The 25289-nt window shown below is 37.0% G+C and overlaps 2 protein-coding genes across 2 annotated transcripts; both read left to right on the forward strand.

Annotated features, from left to right (window-relative positions):
- The first annotated feature begins 4167 nt into the window (after positions 1-4167).
- On the forward strand, positions 4168-5112 carry LOC101822597 (olfactory receptor 12-like). The gene has a single exon (XM_005079796.2). It carries the CDS (start codon positions 4168-4170, stop codon positions 5110-5112), a length of 945 nt encoding a protein of 314 aa, XP_005079853.1.
- A 9104-nt stretch (positions 5113-14216) lies between these two features.
- LOC101836129 (olfactory receptor 12-like) lies at positions 14217-15164 on the forward strand. Its single transcript, XM_040754273.1, has one exon. The coding sequence runs from the start codon at positions 14217-14219 to the stop codon at positions 15162-15164; it is 948 nt and encodes a 315-aa protein (XP_040610207.1).
- Positions 15165-25289: the final 10125 nt, after the last annotated feature.

Consider the following 25289-nt stretch of genomic DNA (forward strand, 5'->3'; position numbering starts at 1 on the left):
TGTGCTGTGAACATATGACAGAGAAATAATGTGGCATGCCTCTTGGTGATATTTTGTACAAAGGTTAAGAGATTTCATAGTCTCCTAAAAACATTTCAAATACTTTTAGGGACTGGCTGGACTAATCGGGAAGTCTGTTCCTTTTACAAGGCCAGTGTGTATAGACTAGGGGTGCAAATGATTCCATGTTGCAGAATACTTGCTTACACTGTGTGGAGATGTGCCTTTGCCAAGGCGCCTTCTGATTGGTTTAATAAAGATCTGAATGGCCAATAGCTAGGCAAGAAGAGATTAGGTGGGACTTCTGGGGACAGAGAGGTAGAACTATAATAGGGAACAAAAGAAGAAATTTAGGAATAAAAAGTATACACCACTAGAGGAATTAAAACAGCAGGCTTTAATCAGAGCAAAGATTTTAAATAAAGTTGAAATATATATTTGAAATGGTTTTATCAAAAGAGCCATTTAAAAACAATGTAGTAATTAAAAAATATATCCCAAACTTTTATGGCACTATCAAAAACATGTGTGAATTTCTGAAGTTTAAGAACACAAAAAAGTAGCAAGAAAGTTATTTAAATAAATAATGACTGAAAATGTATCAACATAAAAGAGGAAAGCAGACATTTAAACGCAAGGATCAGAGTGCCTCTAAATCCATCCACCATCATATAATTGTTAAAATAAAATAAATCAGCTTTGAGAGCAGCAAAAGAAAAGCAACCACTTAGCCTTCACTCTCTTGTCACCCATCCACTACAAAATGGTAAAGCCACTGGACGCCCCAAACCAACAACATCAGACTTCTTGGCCTGTCCCATCTCCTGCTGCTGACCCCTAAGGGGACTGCCTAACTTTTCCAGTGACAATGCTTGCTCATTTCCCTTAGGGTTTGGAGCTATCAGGAAAGTGCTCCCCAACCATTAGCCCTAAGTGTGAGGAGCCGCCCTCACTATTGTTATCGCCATTAGAAGATGGCGCTGACATCTGCTGTCAGTTGGAGTTTACCGTTTAAGCTGTGTCTCACCCGTCATCTGGGGTGATGAGCAAACCACCAATCCCGGCTCTACACATCTCACTCGGAGCTCCTAGGCTTATATAAGGGGCTGGGTTTCTTAGCTTGGGGTCTCCCTCTCAGAAGCTGATCATCTATCTCTCAAGATGTATTAAAGCTTTACTGCAGAAGGATCCGAGTGTCCTGCGTCGTTCTTGCTGGCGAGACGGTAGCGCGGGACACCTAAGTCCATATTTCTACCTAGTCAACTAACTCCAATGGCACAAATCTCAAAAGAAGCAAGCAAAAATCCAACATATCTTTTCTAAAAAATTTCAACAATCCCATAATAATTGACCCAATTAGAACAACCTCAAAGGATTTCTAGAGAAAAAAAGAATAAAGATTATGTTTATGTTTAAACAACTCAAAAAAGACAAAGACAGCTCCTCATGGCTCACTTACATTGCCCTGGAACTCTCCAACACACATAGCTTTGATCCAGGATATACTTATTTCTGCCTCTGATCTGCCTGGAGCCAGATCCTGAAGCCTACTTAAGATACTTTGAGAGTCGATCCTCTTCTCCTGCCTTCTGTCTTATCATTTCCACCACCTACTATGCAAGTCTGAGAATTAGATTTAGAATGTGAACCAAAAGTTCCAAGCAGAACTTTAGTGTTGGGATAATTTTGTGCAAAGATGTGTCTCTATTTTACCTCATTTGCCTAAAGCACCTTCTGATTGGCTTAATAAAGAGCTGTACAGCAAATAGTTCTGCAGGAGGGGTCAGACTGAACTTTCTGGGACAGAGATAGGTACATTGGAAAAGAATCTAAGGCAGGAGATTCACCATTCAGACACAAAGGAAGTCAAGTGAACAGCATGGAGAAGTAACAAGCCACAGGCCATGTTCTGTTCTTTTCCATTTCTTTCTTTTTTTTCTGCATCATGACATAAAGTATATGAATGATGACAGAGACTTCTGATCCCCATGGAATATTTTATGGAGGCTCTGCCTGCCCAGCTTTTTGGTTTCCATCCCCACTGGGAAATTTGTTTCTGGATTCTTTCCAGGTCTACTTGCCACTCGAATCAGTGAAATAGCACAAGAAAAAAAAATGTAAGTCCATTAAACATGGCCTTAAGATATCATCTGAAAATTTTGTCACTGTTTGCTAATGCCAGCAAATGTGAATCAGGAACTGAACATTGAGGAATTACAATCAATGTTGTGGAAAAACTTCAGGTTAATGAAAGGTTTGCTTCTTACCCATGTTTTGGGGTATTCTTAAGCATACTTGAATTTATCTATAGTGTTTACCAAGATAATAAGAAAAATTCTCATACCTCAATTTTTTATCTATACACTGGCTTCTTTTAGCTTATATTTCTAAATCATTCTTTGAAAATTCTGCTAAAATCAGGAACTTGTTAATGTAAACTAAGGATTTAAAGAAAACAGTTTTTTTTAGTTACTAGCCCTTGCTAGAGGTCATTTTTTAAATCACTTCTCTAGTTGTGAATACTAATCAGTTATATAGCTGTTAACATTTGTATTTGAGGTCAACTATAACATATATACTAATTGTACTCTAACATACTTTCAAAGGTTCAAAATGTATTAACATATGAAAAGTCATAGTGTTATTCTAGTGCGAACAAGAGCAATTATGAGACATTTTGGGGTATAATATACATACTATAAAGTTAATGTACATGATTATACAATTTAAAAGTCAACCTCATAGTATGTGATTGAACTACTATTTATAAGCATCTTTTTTTTACTCTGTGACAGATTATTGAGTAGTAGACCAGCATGTTTCTCACTCTAGTGATCCTAAGTCACTTAAATCTATTCTTAATATTTTAGTTATCTAAATCATAAAGTTGGAATAAACTTTTCTTCCATTCTCTATGTGTATGCTGTATTTTAGTTACTATATCACAGTCATAACAGTGTATGTTTAAATAAAGATTACTGGAGCTTGCTTAAATTCTTTTTTTTTTATTGGTTTTTCGAGACAGGGTTTCTCTGTATTGTTTTGGAGGCTGTCCTGGAACTTGCTCTGTAGACCAGGCTGGTCTCGAACTCACAGAAAGATCCACCTGCCTCTGGGATTAAAGGCATGCGCCACCAACGCCCAGCTGCTTGCGTAAATTCTTAATTTTTTTGTTTAAATGGCAGCTATATTTAAATTGTCTTGTAGTTTTACAAATGTATTTACCATTGCACATATAACTAGGGTTCTTTCAAAAGGAGGATTCTTTTTTTAAAGAGTTAAGAAATTTCTACTTGCGTTTACATATTGAAAAAGATTGAAAGGAGGAAGGGAAGTTTGAGAAAAGAAAGAAGGTATAAAATAGGAAAGAGTGAACTAATGAATGAAGGAAATAGGAAACAGAAGGAAGGAGGGAGGGAGAAATGGGGGGCAAAATGAGAGTTTAGCGTTATTGCTTTTAGGAAATATAAGCAAAATGATGACTGACTTTGGCAGTTAAGTTATGCCTCCAAGCATTTATATCATCTTATGGACAAACAACACAGGAAATAATGACATGAGGTTATTGTGTAAGGATAAAATTTCCTAAACTGGAAAGATTCCCTCTCATGTATAAAATTGTATATATATATTATATATGTGAGTGTGTAATGATATATGCTACTTTTTAGTAAATAAAACTAGTCATTCAAATCAAATAAAATTTTAATATATGCTCAAAATTCATTCAAATATCTTTACACTAATATCCTCCATATGTCATATACTTTAGAAAGATTATAATGTATCCAATAAATACCAAGCATTTATAGTCACAAATTCAATGACAGTAAACAGGTGATAAAATTAAGGGAGAAAATCCAGAATGAAACTTCTCTTGATTCTAGGCATCTTTCTGGAATTTCTGTTTTCCCACATAGAACTCAGAGGTTCAATTTGCATTTATTACAAATGAGTACAATGAAAATTCCTCACTGGATTAAGATATTCAATGGAAAGACTTCAACAATAACAACAGATTGATTGTTTATGCTCGTGGTGTTTTATAAAATAAAATGACCAAGATAAGTTTCCTTCCATGCTGGCTCAGCAGTTGTTTTTACTAAAATTCTGACCCCTCACTTTTTTGTATTTTTGCCATTTTCCAGTTTTATCTTCCGATTAGCTATGAAAATTGAGCAGAAGAGGAATTACTCAGAGGTAACAGAATTCATCCTGTTGGGATTTAGAGCCCCTGCAAAATTTCAAGTCTTCTTATTCTTAGTGCTCTTGATCATCTACATGGTCACCGTGGTAGGGAATATTAGCATGATAATTGTCATTAAGATGGACTCCAGACTCCAAACACCTATGTATTTCTTCCTTAGAAACTTGTCTTATTTAGATCTCTGCTATTCCACAGTCATTGCCCCCAAAGCCTTAGCCAACTTCTTGACAAGTGAGAAGAAAATTTCCTACACTGGTTGTGCTGCCCAATTCTTCTTCTTTGCTTTGTTTGTTACAACTGAAGGCTTCCTTCTTGCTGTCATGGCATTTGATCGATTCTCAGCCATTTGTTCCCCTCTCCTTTACCCTGTGCACATGTCCCAAAAGGTATGTGTTCAGTTGGTAACTGGTTCCTACATTTGTGGATGCATCAACTCCATAGTACAAACAGGTTTCACCTTCAGCTTAAGTTTCTGTGGAGAAAATAGGCTGGACCACTTTTTCTGTGATGTCCCAGCTCTGATTAAGATCTCATGTGTTGACACCTTTGTGAATGAGATTGTGCTGTTTATTCTGTCTGCTCTCATCATCATCTCCACCACAACAGTGATTCTGATTTCCTATGGGTATATCCTTTCCACTGTCCTGAAGATCCCCTCCACTCATGGCAGAAATAAGACTTTCTCTACCTGTGGCTCTCATATAGCAGTGGTGAGTTTATTCTATGGAACTGTGTTCTTCATGTATGCCCAGCCTGGGTCCATCTCCTCACCAGAGAAAAGCAAGATTGTAGCTGTGTTCTACACACTTATAATACCCATGCTGAACCCTCTAATATATAGTCTAAGAAACAGAGATGTAAAAGATGCTGTGAAAAAAATATTAGGTGGAAAATGTTCTCAGTGATATTTATGAAACCTTTATTTAGTGAACAAAATTTCTTTTCTACGTTATATATGACAAACATGTAATTTTATAAGTTTTATAGAGTAATAATTCTAGTATAGATGCATAGAACTTTACTTTGTAATGAATATGTAAAATAATATAACTTCTCACTTTATAATTTCATTTGGTTGGTAAATATGAAAATTTACCCTTATGTAGTTGTTAAAAATTATGCCATGTATGTACAGTACACTTTTTATTATAAGTTCAAAGGCATTGTGATAGTGGCTAAATGAAATAATCATTATAGCATACATTTTGGATGAAAGCTTTTTGTGGCCAAAGTAGCCACATTTATATTCTGAGAACTATCATACTTGGAGTTAAAAAAGTATATGTGAAGTTCTTTACACAAATATGTGGCAATAGTATTCTATTAAACTGTATTCACCCATTCCCCCTCTTAATATAAAGTATTACATTAGATAAAATACTGTATAACTATTTTCTATTAATTTAAACATGTTCTTATGGGAAGGAGAGGAGCCCATAGGACTCTATAAGCTAAATGAAACTTAATGACTCAGAAAGTTCATGAAACTTAATAGGCCTTGTAAGAATTCCAAGGATATAAAACAGTAGACAACTTCTGTGGAGATAAGACTCTTTAGTGGAGCTGGCCACACATTAAGCTGAAAGCTGCATAGATGTAACTTTCATGAGTTGTCAGTAAGAGTAGGTTAGATTTGGGGGTGATTTAGCTACCTTTGTAGCACCTATCCTCCTATAAATACCCTCAAATTAATTCATCAATCTAACAAGCTAGACTTTGGTGGAATCATTGGGATACGTAAACATTTATTCATGTCTTCACAGAAAAGTTACCTAACACAACTGGTACCCAAAGAGGGACCAACAAATAGACCCAAGGATGAATTTGGAGGACTGGTTCTTTGGCTCTTGAAATTGATGACAAGACTTGTGATTGAGACTGATTAGTCTGAGGGCGAAATGTTCATTCATTGGAGCAGTCTGTATATGTCTATAATTCCCCATATGCTATGAAATGGTGTGCTCCCTTGCCGTTGTGACAACTGGATAAACTTTGTGATACGTGATATCATGCAACAAAGAATGATTCATCTAAGAGTGGATTCTATTTTCAGGGAAAGTCCTATACAGTCTTTCTTTATGAAGAACAGGGTGGCATGCATCACTGGTGTATGGGGACCACTTCATAAGTACAAGGATAGCACCAAATGGGTGTGGACTACAGAGTCTGTTGTAGTTAATGAAAGTACGTAAGGGACGGGAATTTAAACAAACTCTGGCAATTGTATCATAGCATTTACCATAGACATTGACCCGAGGCACACATACCTGTCCTGAAAAACTTTGCTATGTAAGAGATGAATTACAGTAGGGAAAATGCATGAGGATGCTTGATCATTAGCCTGAAATTTTTCAGGAAATGTGGGAAGAAAGAAGGATGACAATGGAATATTGGTTTGCCATTTATTATAGCTATCACAATGCAAGGGCAAGATTGTACAAATTAGAAATGTGTTAAACATTCCTTCTTGGGATCCAAAGACTTGGAACGCATAGGAGGTACTAGACAGTGAGGAGAAAAAGATGAAATTATAGAGTATACCATTTAGGTCTAATAATGATAGAAAATTATGGTAATTATGGAATACTCTGCATCTAAACTGCTTTGATTATTGAAGAAGCAAGCAAAGAATGAAAGGGCCTTTTAAAGTCTGTATTCTGAGGTTGGGGGCCATAGGATTGAAAGGGCCTTGGAGTGCTGTGGAAGCAGAGAAACAAAGGGATATTTCTACCCTTCCTTCCTTGAGACAGGCTCCATAACCTGAAGCAGTGAAAGGGAACTCTATCCCTGACAGACTGGCTATAGTAGTCAAGAAGAATTTGGTTATTTCTCTCTGAGGCCGTGGATATAAGAAATTGGAGGACAATAGAAGAAGAACCAGCATCCAGAAGTAACTCAGTATGCATACTGTAGCATTTGATGCTTAGTTCACTGAGGAGTTTTAATAAAGGAGTTGATATGGAAGAGACCTTGGGACTGGTATTGAGTGTTAGATTTGCTGAGTTTCCTAATTGGACATAATCTTTTATTTTGTTTGTTTGTTTTGTTTTGAGACAGGTTTTCTCTGTATTGTTTTGGAGGCTGTCCTGGAACTTTCTCTGTAGACCAGACTGGCCTCAAACTCACAGAGATCTGCCTGCCTCTGCCTCCCCAGTGCTGGGATTAAAGGAGTGTACCACCAACACCTGGTGGACACGATCTTTATGAAGTAGAAGAGGTTCTAAAGATCTGGATTAATTAGTTCCTCATTTAAATTGGCTTCATAAAATAGGTGGTGGAGGAAAAGCTGGGGCAAAACAGATAACAGTGCTCATCTAGTTCTCTTTAAGGTAACTGTGGAAAGATTTTATTAATCAAGGTGTCATAAGGAGTATACTGACGGAGAGACAAGTGATGTGTCTTTTATCTTCTGGATAAAGCCTAGCAACTGTTCATAGAAGAAACACAGGGCATAACAGTTTATCCTACAAAAATCAAACGATTATCGCCCCCCACAAAGTACACTGTTTATGTATCTCCCAATAAAAATAATAATAATGGCAGCTGAGAATGTCCACCTAACCTGGAGCACATTCAGCAAGTATGTGTGGCCAATGCATAGGTAAAATTGTTCCTCTCTGGGCTTTAGTTTGCCTGAGTAGAGCAAGCTGGCCCACTCCAGACCACTAGGAATAAAGAGATATGCAGTGATCCTACAACAATAACCAAATACCACATAGAAAATGACTGTGGATTAGAGAGTGCTTGATGTGGTAATATACTCCATGTATGCTGATGAGCCCCAACATTGATCTTTTGAGTAATGTTTCATTCTAGTCATAGGATTTTTAATGCTGTATCAAACCATGCTAATGTTTTATCTTATTATTTTATTACCTATTGAATACCAAAACGAACTTGAACTTGCTTGCAATGGAAGATGGAAAATTTTTTGAGGATCCTATTTATTTTCTTTAAAATTTTATTTCCATTATATATTATCCTTTGAGTGTCATATGGATTTGGAAGCTTCTGGTAGGACAAAATTAGTTGAAGAGTTTCAACAGAAGCACCATACATGTGTGGGAAAAAGTACTCTGAGAAGCCATAATGTTAGATGAAAATCTCAGTGCTAAGATGAGCTACCTCCCTATGAATTGTGATAAGTGAGGCCTCCCAAACCCTAAGGCTATTGACACTGCTGTTGATCCCATGACAGAACTATTGAGTAGGTCAATATTGTTGAAGATACTGCAAACTTTGGTTGCAGGACATGCAGAAATCAAACGGTTGGTGGAGGAGAGTGGTATCTGCTACCTGACTTTCTTAGTTACAGAGTGTACTTTGTTCATTGTTGGGGATTAATTTTCACTCACAATCCTGATTAGCTATGGACCCTGCATGCTATGCTGCCAACACATCAGGCAAGAGAGATCAGTGGTACAGTATTGATTATTAATGGTTCAAAAAACTTTGGTTCAAAGTTTGTGTCACAGATACTGTAAGACAGGACAAAAATCTGTGAAGAAGTCATATGGCACAACAACAAGGACACAGCTATTTTCTTCTTTTAAATTAATTTTTAAAATTTAAATTAAAACCAACCTTATTTACAAATAAATCCCAGGTCTCTCCTCTTCCCTTCCTCCCACTCACTCTCCCACCATCTCCCCATCCCACCCCCCATCCAGTCCTCAGAGAGGATGAGGACTCCCGTGGAGAATCATCAAAGTCTGTCGCATTACTGGAGCCAGGACCGAGGCTCTGCCCACTGGATTTAGGCTGAGACAGTATCCCATTATAGGGAATGGGCTCCAAAAAGTCAGTTCATGCACTAGGAATAAACACTAGCTCCACTACCAGTGGCCCGATAGACTGCTCAAGTCCCCCAGCTGACACCCATGTTCAGGGAGCCTGGTTCAGTCTTGTGCAGGTTCCCTAGTCTTCAGTCTGGAGTTCGTGAGCTCCCACTTGGGTCTGGTCATATGTTTCTGTGTTTTTCCCTAACATGGTCTTGACACCTTTGCTCATTACTCCTCCCTCTACAACTAGATTCCAGGAGTTTGGCTCAGTACTAGCTTTGAATCTCTGCTTTTGGTTCCATCAGCTACTGGATGAAGGCTCTATGATGGCATATAAGCTAGCCAGCAGTCTCATTTGGAAGGGCATTTAAGGTAGCCTCTCCACCATTGCTTAGATTCTTGGTTGAGGTCATCCTGTGAACTCCTGGGAATTTCCCTAGTGCCAGGTTTCTTGTTAAGACCATAATGGTCCCCTCTATCAAGGTATTTATTTCCTTTCTCTCTTTCTCTATCCTTCCCGAAACTCAATCTTCCTGATCCCTCATATTCTCCTCCCACTCCCCTTCTCCCCTCCTCTCTCTCCTACTCCCTACCCCCATGCTCCCAGATTACTCAGGAGATCTTGTCCATTTTCCCTTCTCAGGGGGCCCAAGTATGATGTTTCTCTTAGGTCCTCCTTGTTTCCTAGCTTCTCTGAGGTTGTGGAGTGTAGACTAGTTATCCTTTGCTCTACGTCTAATATCCACTTATGAGTGAGATCATACCACGTACAGATACTAGAGACAATCTTTGTTGAATACTGTTATGGATATGTAGCCTGCTCTGGTACATAACATATTTGATCTTTTGGTCATTATTCTTAGAAATGTTCTGTTTCTATTTCATTGAACATTTTAACCAATTTTGCTATGAAACAATATAATGTTTTTGTAAAATTTTTTTCATACATTAGAATTATTCCTGTTATCCTTTCATGTTTATTTTTAATTGTCCACTTGATAGGATCTACAGTCCCCTAGGATGGAGTCTGTACAAGGTGGGACTCCATTGGCTTGCGGACATGTCTGTGTGTGATTTTCTCAACTGGGTTAATTTAAGTGGGTGGACCCATGCTAAAATGGGGTGACACCATTTCATGGGCTGGGCCCTGGATTGACTTAAAAGGAGAGAGGTCTAAGGATAAAGATTCATTGATCTCCTATTTTTGACTATAAATGAAATACAGCCAACTGTTTCAAATAGCTGTCTCTGGTTTACCAAAAATGATGTATTGTAACCTGAAAATATGGGTTCAAATGAATTTTTTCTCAAAAAGTTAAGACACAAACCTAATTTACCCCCCTCTGTGATTGCTTTAGGATAATTTTTGTTTTTAACCTACATTAATATATAGGAGCTGTTAATTCTTTCCCCCCCTTGGAAAAGAGTTTCTGTAAAATGCAGTAATTTAATTAGTAGTATAAAATCTGTGAGAAAGAAAAATAAAAATTGATTATTCAAATTTTTATCTCATTCATATCTAACTAAAATGTTAACTAATTAAAATGTTAATTTTGAATTTTCTGTTACAATGGTTTGGGTATGCTGCTTCCAAATATTGATTTTGGAAACTGAGTCAGAAAAAAATCCTTGTTCCAGGATTTCTGAGAGATACCTGTTCTACAAAAATTATTTTATACAGATAATAAACATTTAAAATTTCTTATTGAAAGTAAAGCTGATTTTAGACAATATTCACACACACAGAGTCTAAATAACATTTATGCCTTAATTTCTTTTGTGATGGTTACGATAAAATACTCTGAAAAAATCAGCCTAGGAGTTATAAAAGTTTTGTTAAACATACTTGATCACCCACTAAGACCCCAAGTACCTCATTAAATAAACCCTTATTAACTCCATTTTCTGGGTCCCGGTCTTCCTTCACCTTCCATCTTGTTTGAGAAAGAATTTATTGTTACCACTTCAGACAACAGGCTAGGTATCCTGACAGCTCCCTTAAAGTCTTCTGTCTCCGCAGTCATCTTTCTACAGGACTTTTGAAATCACGAGCACATTCTATTGCACACAGCTTTATGTGACTTCTGGGAATCCAAATTCGGGCCCTCAAATTAAGTGGCAAGTGCTTTACTCACAAAGCAATCTTCCGATCCAGCTTTTGTCTGCGGCCATACCACCCTGAACGCACCCGATCTCATCCCATCCAGTTTTTATATTTTTACAAATCTGTTGTCAGAATATGTAATGACTTTAAAAGTAAATGCTAACACAATACAATGTGAAGTTATATACCATGTATTATCATATTGATTGGTTATGTAGTGAATACTAAAGGCTATTTTGCAAATTTTAAGAAAAATCACGGTTGTTTCATTGTTCAATTATTCCTGACTTAGTAGATAAATAACTTCTCATTTTTATTACTAATTATTTTAGGTCAGCACTTATTTTTATAAATTAATATAAGAAAATTAGTTGTAATTAAAACACACAACATGTTATATTGAATTATTTGAATTTCATAACTCGAAAGCTACTTCAAATATTACAGATAAAGATCCAACACTGTATACTACAAAGGTTTACTGTTTTCATGTTATTTTTAATAACTTTTCAAAGCCAAGAAAAATCTACATGAATTAAGTAGAAATGACCAAAAAAATCATAAAACACTCAAGGAATACATTTTAATGGGATTAGTTCTATTTTTATAACAAGTATCAGTATTTATTAAATAAATGTTAATCTAGTGAGCAATATTAGGTATGTGTGATCTACTTTTCAGTGTGCACTGACATCAGAAATAAGAGCAATGAGTAAGATTTATTACGTTTTTGTTGAGTAAAGGCAGGAACTCCTAGAAGCAGCATTTATGACATAACACAATATCCTTCAAATATTCTTTATAATCAATGACTAATTTTGCATAAGGAAATATCTATTCTACTTGAAGCACTGTAGCCTACTTTACTTATCTGTGAACTCTTTTGTAGAAACTGAAATTATAAGAGTCAGTAGGAATCAGAATATGAACAAATCCTATCCTAAACTCAGCTCCCATATAGATTTTTCACAATTTCAGATTAATTAATACTTAGGTGCTACCCAGGAATCAGTATTAAAAAGAAAAGCAAAACAACTTCCCAGGTGACTCCAGTAAGTCAGAAAGTAATGTAAATGCTGACCTAATTGTCCTCTGGGACTTATTTTAAGTAGAATATATATACTTAAAATATATATAAAATTTCTGATTTGCTTTCCTTGTTTGCGAGTATTATGCTGCTGGATCAGGATCAAAGGACTTCACTTGTAAGAGTTACTCTCAGTTTTACATTTGCTAATATAAAGAAGATATTCTTGAAGTTTGAACTGAAGACCCAGGGTAGGAATTTCTTCTGAGGCTAATGAGGTGAGGCATGTGATACATGCAAACAAATAGGCCTGGATGGTGCATGTGGTTTGATACTTGAAGAATCTATATCAAAGATAAAATATTTTTGTTAACTATTATACTTTGAAAATAGGCTTTTAAAATTTGTTAGCGAGGCTTTTCAGGTAGCCAGATATGGATTTCAAAAATAAATTTGTTTTTTTTCCTGTAGATCTTATTTTAGCAGTTAATTCCTGTTTCTCAGTTCATTCCCTCAAATATGAATTATTTATTCAGTACTTCTCATTTTTCTAAGGGCTAAATATTTTACTTAACTTTTATATGTAACTTTGGGTGATCCTTATGACAATTTATTGAGTCAGTTTTCTAATCCACAAGTTACTGATAATAAAATAGAGACATATGGAATTTAACCATATGTGTCACAGCCAGTGACACAAACAGCAGATACTATAACCCAAATTTATATGAACCAAAATATCATGATTTTATGAACAAATACTTTTGTCCTTCATAAAATGCGACAGAAGCCAAGTCAGTTTCACTTCCTCAGTTTCTGTTGTACTTTTAATATTTTTGGGATTTTGAAATAAAAATGTAAAACTTCAAAAGTTAACTGGGTTCCTTAAAGAGAAAGAACTGCTTTTGTCAGTCTGAAATTAAATATGACAGGTCCCCAGGATTATAACACCTATTCTACTTAGTATTAACTTTTCATGTATTTTTGTCATTATTTTTTATTCAGGTACTCTTCTGTTATTTAATTTCTATTTACTAAAGAAGCAAACCAGAGCCTTGTGATACAGACCTTGACACTATTTATTTGTTTTGTGTTTTGTGAATATATACAGAGAAAAATAATCTTGTTAGGGAAGTTAACCATAAATGTCAACCATGACAGTTTTGCAAAAATAAATAATTTATATGCCTAAAATAGTAAAAAAAAATAAGTGCTGGGGCTTGGCTTCCCCAAAAGAAGCCACTGGCCTTCAGCGATGAGCAATAAATGATGCAGAAAACAGAGGTTAACTATGCAAGGCTAGTACAGGGAACATAAGACTGATTTTCCACTTGCATGACATACTTCCAGGCTGGTACTTCACTCCACCTTGTGAAACTGCAACCTCCTGAGTCCTAATGTCTTTATATACACCGGACATTTTTATTTATTTATTTATTTTAGATTATAATGCAATTACATCATTTTCCACTTACATCTCTTTCCTTGAACACATCCCAGATATCCCTCCTAGCCCGCTTTCACATTTGTAGCTTTTTTCTTCATAAATTATTGCGTTAAAGAACCAAATTAATTGCATCTTTTGGTGGGGAAGTAGATTAAATCGATTTCTCTTTTCTAAACTTCAAAGGATTATATGTATATGTGATTAAGTATTTGATTACTATTTAATCTTTTATGTGTTTGAGTAATAAGTACTACTGCTTCATTCATGTAACCCTCACAACAACCTCATACAGTAGGTATTATTAACAGCTCCTATTCTATAGAAGAGAGCACTTTGATGTACTGAAAGTTTGGATGTCATCTTAGAGTTATTTAGGTTGAAAACTAAGTGTTATAACATGGTTGGGTAGCATCTGATCGAAAATGTGCCTACTTCTACATATTCACATTTCTCACTCTATGTCAGGGCTTATTATATTAGAGCTAATGAATGGATTCATTTTTGACACTACATTGACTAATCCAAATAGAAAACTATTTTGTCAGATGAGTTATTGAAAACACATCAATTTATGTCAGCATTTCCTCCCAAAAGGAACCACAAGTTGACCACAGTGCCCTGTGATCTATTTTCTCAGATAGGTCTCAGTCATGAAACTGGAGCAGAGCAGGAATGACACGGAACTGACAGAGTTTATTCTGCTGGGATTCTGGGTATCTCCAAAAGCAAGGGTTCCTTTGTTCTTAATGTTCTTGCTTATCTATCTGATCATTGTACTGGGAAACATCAGCATGTTAATTGTCATTAAAATAGACTCCAGACTTCATACACCTATGTATTTCTTTCTCCAAAATTTATCCTATTTAGATCTCTGCTATTCCACAGTCATTGCACCCAAAACTCTAGCTACTTTTTTCTCCAAGGAAAAGAAAATTTCATACAATGAATGTGCAACCCAGTTCTTTTTCTTTGCCCTTTTTGTTGGGACAGAAGGATTCCTTCTGGCCGTGATGGCGTATGACCGCTTCTCAGCCATTTGCTCACCTTTCCTGTACACTATACGCATGTCTCAGCCAGCTTGCATTCGTTTGGTGGCTGGCTCCTACGTCTGTGGATGTATAAACTCCATGATACAAACAGGATTCACCTTCAGCTTGCGTTTCTGTGGAGAAAACAGGCTGGACCACTTTTTCTGTGATGTCCCAGCTCTGATTAAGATCTCATGTGTTGACACCTTTGTGAATGAGATTGTGCTGTTTATTCTCTCTGCTCTCATCATTATCTCCACCACAACAGTGATTCTGATTTCCTATGGGTATATCCTTTCCACTGTCCTGAAGATCCCCTCCACCCATGGCAGGAGTAAGACCTTCTCCACTTGTAGCTCTCATATCACAGTGGTGAGTTTATTCTATGGAACTGTGTTCTTCATGTATGCCCAGCCTGGGTCCATCTCCTCACCAGAGAAAAGCAAGATTGTAGCTGTGTTCTACACCCTTATCATCCCAATGCTGAATCCTTTGATTTATAGCTTAAGGAATACTGAGGTAAAAACTGCTTTGAGGAAGACATTGCTGAGAAAAATACCTTGGCATTGACTTTCATTTTCCCTCAAAACTGTGGAGTCAACTAAAAGCAATATAATCAGCAATTTATGAAATAGCCCTATTAAAGGTATCGCAAAGTTTTGGATATTAAATTTTATTTTTTACTTGTAGTGATTCATATATCCTAGATTTTCATTGTTTCTTCTATAAAACAATAGTGTCATAGCTAGGTATTACATAATTTAAAACTATTATTAAATGCATTATAACCAAATTAAATGCATATTGTTTAAAAACAATTTTCCCACAGCTTATCTAATACATTTTTGATGGTCAAGTATCACTTACACTTGTTTAATTAGTTCAAATTTTTGTGCCTTATTTCAAAATTTTATGTCTAAACTAAATTATGCATTTTCCTCTAAATTTGAAAAATTATTTCTATGAAATGATATAAAATATTTTCTCATAATAATTTGAACCTTTTAATGTCTGCAGACATACACACTTTCTCTTCATATCTTGGTGCTTTCATCACATGCCAATGGTTTTGCTGTGAAGTTCATTTTGAGTTTCATATCTATTTTTTGGATATTTTCTGGTGGTGTGTCAAGTTGTTACACATGTCTTTGTTCTGTTCTGTTTTGCTGAAGCATATAAATTATAAAAGTACCAAAATCAATGCACCAAGGGGGGTAGCTGTCCCTTGAGGGGAAGATCCAGCTTTCCCACGGTTATGTATGTTAATGTGGCTTTGGGCAGTAGCCTTGATCATGGGTGTCATGGCCTTTAGTGGTGCCACAGGCCACAGATATCAACATGTCTCTTGGCCATATCAGGCCCATTGACCCAGTCATAGCCCTCAATGTCTGCATGCACCACAAGCCTCAACACAGTCTCAGTTGGTTACACATGCCACTCACATCAGCATGACTTCCTGAGACAGAAGATCCCAAGGACATCACTAAGGCATTAGGCAGCAGCACAGACCACATTTCTCCTCAAGGATCCTAGGCATTATCATAGCCTGGGGGCAGCAGCATGGACCACTGTCACCAACATGGCCTCTGGTAGCAACCACGGTTGTCCTTTGAGAAGGTCCAATCCAGAAAGTGAACCTTACTTTTATCTCTGGCCTCCATCATTGCCCAGAGCCAGGGCAATCCTGAAGCTGGGCAGCAGGCTTGGGGGTGAGTGTGTATCTGCATAAGCTACAGGCTGTTTTACACAATCCCATTGGCCCTACTGGGCAATGACAGTATGTAGACCTCAACCCCCTCACCTGTTACAGCTATTACATCTCCAGTCCCCTCTCCTGAGCGCATGTGCTGCTCCATCTTTCCATCTTTCCCACCCCTCCACCACACATTTGTTGTAGAGGCACATCCCCACCTTGTGCCAAGAGTCCAGGGCAGCATTTATGTGTCTTGGGTGTGTAGGCCACAGTGGTACCTTGGGGAAATATATATATATCACTGATGATTTAATATTAGAAAATTCAGAGTAATAGGAAAAATTTCTCAAAAGATTTAAAGTTTTAGAAAAATCATTTTATGATTTTATAATGACATACCAACCTTAAGATACTTAAAAAAATAAATACAAAACTCAAAATGAAGTTTATAGTAAAACCATTTGCATGTCTAAGGGAGAAAATAGCATCATATTATCATGATATAATGAGAAAGTATGTATGTCCTCAGATATTGAAAGGCTCAAGTAAAAATGAGAAAATATTTGATGCCATTTTATAGAATTTTCAAATTTAGAGGAAAATGCATAATTTTAGGTAAGTTCACAAAAAATTTAGTAATAGTTTAGTAGGACTTATATATGAACTTTTACATAGAAATCATAAAATTAGGTCAGCCATATCACAGAATATACATTGTTCAAAATTTATAAAAGGTACCAGCCTTGTAAGAAAATAAATGTACATACAAATATGATAGAATCAAGAATTTTAACTTGGTAAAAAAAATTTTGGACTATAAAAATATAAAACACAGAAAAGTGTAAAATATAAGATGAAAGAATTTGTTCAGAGGATATAAAAATGTGAGATGATCTATCGCGGCTGAGCACTTGCTGGGGCTCTTGGGAGCCGGGGTGCCCAGCATCTCCAGTGCAATGACCTCCCACCTTCATTTACACTTTGTTTAGCATCCACCTTCTTATCTGCTGCTGTCCCACAGCCAGTAGGACACTCCCATGTGCCACCACCCGCTCTTCGCCACCGTGTGCAAGGATAAATGAAAAAGAGATAAACAAATCTGGAGGTGAGACTGCAAATGAATCTGAAAAGTGAGCGCTAATGTTCAAGATGTGTCCCAGCATACGAGCACTCAGGCCATCCAAATGTCAGGAAACCGATGGTCAGACACGATGTGTTCGGGGTGTAAATGCTTATGCCACAGCAGAGGGAAAGTGAGAAAGGAATGCTTGGACAAATACTTCAGACATCCTATTGGCAGGCTGTGAGAGTAGCAAGATAACAAGGCCTATGCACTTTGGAAATACAATGCAGCTGAAGCTGAAACTATGAAGGCATACTGTGCGTCCCATTGTACCCAAAGCAATGAAACCAACACATTTGGTCCTGGAGCTGACGAAGAAATTCAGTTTGCTGATTGTGGAGCTGATGATGGTGTCTAAAGGAACTCTACATTTCATATCTCCTTCTTTCTGAAGACAGTTCTCAGAATCCCGCTATAAACCCAAGGAAACATGTCATTGTCTTGATTGTAATCGGTTGAGACACACTTTATTTATTACTGAGGTCTCTTCTTCCAAAGCTGATACTGCCGAATTATCTTAACTGACCAATTAACTCCGTCTTCTTCATTTGATGGAATGGAATTTAAGAGCAACATGTAAGAAGATGTTATAGAGTGAACTTAAGATCATGCAATAACTAATATTATGTACTGAGTTTTATAACAAACATACAGCCAACCAATATGAAGCAAGCCATCATTATTAATGCACATTTTATAAAACAGTAATGTCTCTGTATAAGGTTGTTTTTTTAACAATTATGATTGGAGAATAGAAATGACCATAAAACCAAAACTACCATAAAATTCAATTATATTGATAAAAAATTCAATGTCTGACCATACCAGGGCTGGAGGTCATGTGGCCTTAACAGAAACAAATTTGCCTTCAATAAGAGACTTGCTTCTTTTAGGTGGTAGAAACATCTAAATCTTTTTAAAAATTTATTTTACATATCAATCCTAGTTTCCTCTCCTTCCCATCCTCCCATGCCCCCCACCCCATCCAATCCCCAAGGAGGGTGAGGTCTTCCATGGAGGATCATCAAAGTCTGTCACATCATTAGGGGGAGGGCCTAAGCCCTCCTTCCTGTATCTGGGTGGAGAGAGTATCCCTCCATAGGGAATGGGCTCCCAATGTCCATCTGGTCACTAAAGATAAACACTGGTTTCACTGTCAGAGGTCTATAGACTGCCCAGGCCTCCTAACTGGCACCCACATTCAGAAGGCTTGGTTTGGTCCAATTCTGGTTCTCAAACTTTATGACTGGGGCCCTTGTGCTCTCACTTGGTCAGGTCTGCTGTTTCTGTGGGTTTCTTGGTCTTGACCCTTTTGCTCATCCCTCCTCCCTCCCTATAACTGGATTCCAGGAATTCGACTCAATGCTCAGTTGTGAGTGTCTGCTTCTGCTTTCATCAGTTACTGGATGAAGGCTCTAGAATATATTTAAGGTAGTCATCAATCTCATTATGGTAGAAGAACATTTAAGGTAGCCTCTCCACTATTGTTTAGATTCTTAGTTAGGGTCATCCTTGTGGATCTCTGGACATTTCCCTCTTGCCAGATTTCTCTTTAAACCTATAATGGATCCCTCTATTAAGGTATCTCTTTTCTTGCTGATCCATCATGTTCTCCTCCCCCTCTTCTCCACTTCTCTTTTCCTACCTCCCTTCCCCCTCCCCCCATCTTTAGTCATCAGGGTCATCAGGGAAATGCAAATCAAAACAACTCTGAGATACTATCGTATACCAGTCAGAATGGCTAAAATTAAAAACACCAATGACAGTCTATGCTGGAGAAGATGTGGAGAAAGGGAAACATTTCTCCATTGCTTGTGGGAGTGCAAACTTGCGCAGTCACTTTGGAAATCAGTATGACAGTTTCTCAGAAAAATGGGAATCAATCTACCTCAAGATCCAGCAATTCCACTCTTTGGCATATACCCAAAGGTTGCACATTCATACAACAAGGACATTTGTTCAATTATGTTCATGGCATGTTGTTTGCAATAGCCAGAACATAGATGATCCTTAACCAAAGAATGGATGGAGAAAATGTGGTACATTTACACAGGAGTATTAGCCAAAAAAAAAATAAATGAAATCTTGAAATTCACAGGCAAATGGATGGAACTGGAAGAAACAATCCTGAGTGAGGTAACTCAATCACAGAAAAACATTTAGAGTATGTACTCACTCATATGTGGATATTAGACATAGAGCAAACGACTACCAGCCTACAATCCATACCTTCAGTGAAGCTAGGAAACAAGGAGGACCCTAAGAGAGACATACAGGGTCCTTCGGAGAAGGGGAAAGGGATAAAGCTCCTGAGAAAATTCTAAATCTTAATACGATCTTCTAAGGTGTCATATTTTTAAAATTTACATATAAAAATGAAATTACATATGTGCACACATATATAATATATTAACATACATGAGTGTCTTTATAATATTGTTATAATTACGAAGAAAGTTTACTGAAGTTTCATGGAAGATACTGGCAGTCCATTCCACCCAGGGGAGTAAGTAAGCTAACCACAGATATTCAGCCATCCATTCTCTCCTCCAAATCCAATCTCCCAGACTCATCCTCAGCTCTGTAGCAAAATTCACACTGTGGTCTCCTCTTCCTCTTGGACCCCAATCTTCAATGAATCACATAGATATCCTCCAACTTCCCCTAGCACCTCATCTCATTACTCCAGCCCCCAACACTAGCAGGCATTCCCTGGATCTCTACTAATCACTCTAGCCAGGAAAACAATGGCTAACAGCAGATCTTCACTTCTTATCCTCCAAATTCAATGCCCAGGTTCATCCCCAGCTTCATAACAGACCACCTGAAACAGTCTCCCTTCCTGACCCCATCTCCAGCAGATCACACAGATATTCCCCTCCAACTTTTCTTCCTCACTCATCATATTATCCTAGTGCCCAACTCTAGCAGGCTTTCCTTGAGAATCTGCAGGTTACTCCAGGGAAACAGATAGCCTAATTGTGGATCTTCCCCTTTCCCTCCTCTCCTCCTAATACAAACCCACATTCTTATCCCCACCTCTCTAACAGACCACCTGTTACAGTCTATCCAACCTTTCTGCCTCCATCTCCAGCAGACCATGCAGATATTCTCTACTCTTCTTTCTTATTCACCTTGTCATCCCACCCCCCAAATGACAGGGGATGTCTTTCTTTATGCTGTGACCATATGTTTCTATTACTGGTTGATGAATAAAGCTGTTTTGGCCAATGGGCAGGTAGGATGCAGCCAAACAGAAAGTATAGGCAGGGCTACAAGACTAGGAGAATTCTGGGAAGAGGAACACAGACAGTGAGTCGCCATGGAGATGCCAGGTAGCTACAGGGAAGTTAGGATACCTGGACATTCTCTGGTAAGCCTAGACCCTGTGGATATACATAGATTAATAGAAATCAGTTAATAATTAGGAGAGAGATAGTCAATAAGAAGCCTGTGCCATCGGTCAAACAGTTTATAATTAATATAAGCCTCTGTATGTATATTTGGGACTAAACAGCTGCGAAACTGGACAGGACAGAAATTTCCACCTACACCTAAACACAGCAGGCATTCTCTGGGAATTCTCTAACCAAGCAAACCAGAAAAGTAAGTAGGCCAGCAAAGCAGGTGAGCAAGCTTTAGATCTTCATTCTCCCTCTTTCCCTCCATATACAACCTCTAAGAATCATCCCCACTCTGTAGTAGGCTACCTATTGTAGCCTCTAGCTACTATTTGTCCCTACTCCCAGAAGACAAAGCAGACACTGGTGGAACACCCTGATTCACTTTCTTCACTCCTGTGGACCCCCTCAGCCACCCTCACCACCAATCCCCAATATCTAGAAACCCATTTTACTCAGAACCCTAAGTATTCACGCTTATCAGAAGTATTTCCTACTAGGCAACACACAGTGCCACCACACTTCCCTAAGAACAGAAAGGGCAACAGAAACCAAGGAACAAAAAACGAATTCAACAAAGACAAGAACATATATCAGCAACTAGAATTACAGTTTTCCCAAACTCATATGCTTAAATGCCGGCCTAAAAACACAATCAATAGCAGCCAGTACAATAAGTTTCCACTACAGCCCAGGAAGCCTACAACAGTACACACTGAGTATCATAACATTGCTGAAGCACAAGAAAAATACCTTAAGGTGGCATCTATGAAAATGGTAGAAGTCCTTAGGAAGAAATGGATAAATCCCTTACGGAACTCTATGGAAAAAATAGAGAGTGGAAAAAAATGGATGAAATAATTCAAGACCTGAAAGTGGAAACAGAATCAATAAAGAAAATCCAAACTGAGGGAAATTTAGAAAAAAAATTAGAACGCAAACAGGATCCTCAGAGGCAAGCCAAACCAACAGAATAAAAGAGATGGGAGAGAGAATCTCAGGCACTGAAGACTCAAAGGAAGAATTGGAGTCTTTGGTAAAAGAAAACGTTAAATCTCAAAGAAAAATACTGTCACAAAATATTTAGGAAATCTGGGACATTATGAAAAGACTAAATCTAAGAATAATGGGTATAGAGGAAAGAGAAGAAACCCACTTTAAAGTTCCAGAAAATATTTTCAACAAAACTGTAAAAGAAAATTTCCCTAACCTACAGAATGAGCTGCCTATAAAGCTACAAGAGCAACATAACAACACCAAATAGACTGGACCTGAAAAGAAATTCCCCTTGGCACATAATAATCAAAACACTAAACATCCAAAGAAAGATCATTAAAGACTGCAAGGGAAAATGTAACATATAAAGCCTTGCCTTTTAGAATAATATTTGACTTCCCAATGGAGACTCTAAAAGCTTGAAGGGGCAGACAGATGTTCTATAGACTCTATGAGATCATAGACGCTAACCCAGACTACTATAATCAACAAATTTCCAATCACAATAGAGGATGAAAATAAGATATTACATGGCAAAACTAAATTTTAACAATATCTATCTACAAATCCAGCCTACAGAAGAACTCTAACCTATAGAGGTTAACCACATTAAAGAAAGCCTATGATAAATATCAGACCAAAAATAAACAAATAAATGAAAATAAGGGAAACACACACTCAATTAAAAAAAAGAAAATAACAAGAATCAATAAATACTGTCCATTGATATCTCTCAGCATCAACAGACTCGATTCCTCAATACAAAGAATCAGAGTAACTAAGAAGTATCCACCTTTTGCTGCATCCAAGAAACACACCCTAACATCAAGGATGGATATTACCTCAAGGTAAAAGGATGAAAAAAAGATACTTCAAGCAATTGGACCTAAGAAAAATGTTGGTATAGCTACTTGACTATCTGACAAAATGATTTCATTCCAAAACTAATCAGAAGAGATAGGGAAGGACACTTCATGCTCATCAAAGAAAAATCCACCAAGAAGACATTTTAGTTATAAACATCTGTGCCCAAAACATAAAGGCACCCTCTTTTGTGAAGCTGTTGCTGTTATAGGTTAAATCCCATATGGATCTCACCCACTGATAGTGGAAAACTTCAATACCCAATTATCACCATTACACAGGCTATCAAGACAAAAACAGAAATACTGGATATAACTGATGTTTATAAACCAAGAGGACCTAATGGATATTTATAGAACATTTTGCACAAAACAATATACATCCTTCTCAGCACCTCATAGAACTTCCTCCAAAATTGACCAAATGTTTGGACACTAAGCAAGTCTCAATAGAGACAAGATAATTGAAATAACACCCCAAATTTTATTTGACCATCATGGAATTAAAACTGGCTATCAACAATGGAAACAACAAAGTTTACAAACACAAGAAACTGAAAAACTCACTACTAAATGAAAATCTGGTCAAGATACAAGTTAAGAAACAAATTAAAGACTTTCTAGAATTGAATGAAGATTAGTATAGAAAATACCCAAACTTATAAAGCACAATAAAGGCAGTTTTAAGAGGAAAGCTCATAACATTAAATACCACTCAAAAAATTGGAGAGATCTTAAATTAGTGACTTAACAGCACACATGAAAACTCTAGAACAAAAAAGAAGAAACTGTACCCAAAAGGACTAGTCTGTAAGAAATAATTAAACTAAGAATTAAAATCAACTTAATACAAAAAATAAGAAAAAACCCAATGAAACAAAAAGATGGCTCTTTGAGAAAAATCAATAAGATCTACAGATCCTTATCAAAAATAACTAAAAGGTAGGGAGAGACTATCCAAAATAACAAAATTAGAATTAAAAAGGTGACATAACAAATATCACATTGAGTGAATACTCACTTCATGAATTAGAATCTTTACTTGACACTGCCTGTTTGAGTGCTTGCTTGACTAAGAACCAGAGACTAGATAGGGTAAAACCATATACTGTTCTTACAAAAACAAACAAATAAACAACAACAAAACTTGTAATAATAAAATGATTCCTAAAGTCATTCTGCTGTATTCACAGACCAGTACCTTGCTCAGCCATCCTCAGAAAAGCATCTTACTGCAGCAGATGAGAATAAATGCTGAGACGCAGATCCAGATATCATATAGAGATTGAGAAAACTTGGAACACTCAGTCTGAAAGCAGTATTTCTTTTTGGGGCCACCAACCAGGTCCCAGATCATAATATAGAAACTTATTATTAGTTTTGAATGCTCAACCAAGCTTAGCTTAGGTTTGTTTCCAGCTAGGTCTTCTTCTTTAAATTAACCTGTTTCTTTTTATCTACTTTTTGACTTGGGGCTTTTTGCATTTCTTCATTTTGTGTATCTTGGTTTCACTGCTTCTCACGTCTGGCTAGCAGCAGTTGCATGGCTTCTGGCCACTAGAGTGTCCCTCTCTCTCCTTCTCTCTCCCTGAACCTAGATTTCTCCCAGCTATTCTCTCTGCCTGCCAGTCCTGCTTATCCCTCTCCTGCCTAATTACTGACCATTCAGCATTTTATTAGACCAGTCAAGGTGAAACATCAACACATCTTCTCATAATTAAACAAATACAGCACAAACAAAAGTAATACACCTTTACACAGTTAAAGTAATATTCTGCAGCATAAACAAATGTAACACATATTTGCCCAGTTAAAATAATATTCAACAACACAGTCCTAAAAGGTATGTCTGCAACAAATCCTTCTCCTCAGGGCCCAGAGAATCAAGGTACAGAGGAAGCAGAAAGAATGTAAGAACTAGAAGGGAAGGAGAACACTAACAAAACAAGGTCCTCTAAATCAGTGTTATCTAAGGTCATATGAACTCCCAGAGATTGAAGCAGAATGTGCAGGATTTGCATGGACCTCAAGCAGATTCTATCTATCTGTCTGTCTGTCTATCTGTCTGTCTGTCTGTCTATCTCCAGTTTGTATTTTTATGGGATTCCTGAAAGTGAGAACTACTTGGCTCTGATTCTTGTGTTCTTTTCCTTCTGTTTTTTTTGTACAATTCAGATGTGTTAATTTTGTTTCGTCTTATTATATTTTATTAGAAGCTTGTTTGTTTTCTAGTGAAATATATAAAGGAAGTGAACCAGATTGGAGGGGAAGGAACCAGGAGAAATAGAGGGAATTAAAATGGTAATCAGCATATATTATGTGAGAAAATTATTTTCCACAAAACTTGCATTTAGTGGATGTTTCTATGTGTGCATGCATATGCATACACATTCCATGACATGCATATGGAGGTCAGCGAGAACTTTCGGGAATTTGTTTCTCTCCTTCCATTATGTGTATTCAATGGGTTGAACTCAGATCTCAAGCCTCAGTGGTATGTGCCATTTAGCCCATCTTAAAATATTATAGATTTTAGTGTTTTTAACAGACTCCTTCTATATATGTTTTATAAAATTGTGACATACCTATTTTTATCTGCTTTATTCAAATTGTAAATTA

The sequence above is a fragment of the Mesocricetus auratus genome, unplaced genomic scaffold (genome assembly GCF_017639785.1).
Source record: "Mesocricetus auratus isolate SY011 unplaced genomic scaffold, BCM_Maur_2.0 Super-Scaffold_100011, whole genome shotgun sequence".
NCBI lineage: Eukaryota > Metazoa > Chordata > Mammalia > Rodentia > Cricetidae > Mesocricetus > Mesocricetus auratus.

What these genes read in the sequence shown, in the direction of transcription:
- LOC101822597 (XM_005079796.2), top strand. Translation starts at nt 4,168, where the DNA reads ATGAAAATTGAGCAGAAGAGGAATTACTCAGAGGTAACAGAATTCATC.
- LOC101836129 (XM_040754273.1), top strand. Translation starts at nt 14,217, where the DNA reads ATGAAACTGGAGCAGAGCAGGAATGACACGGAACTGACAGAGTTTATT.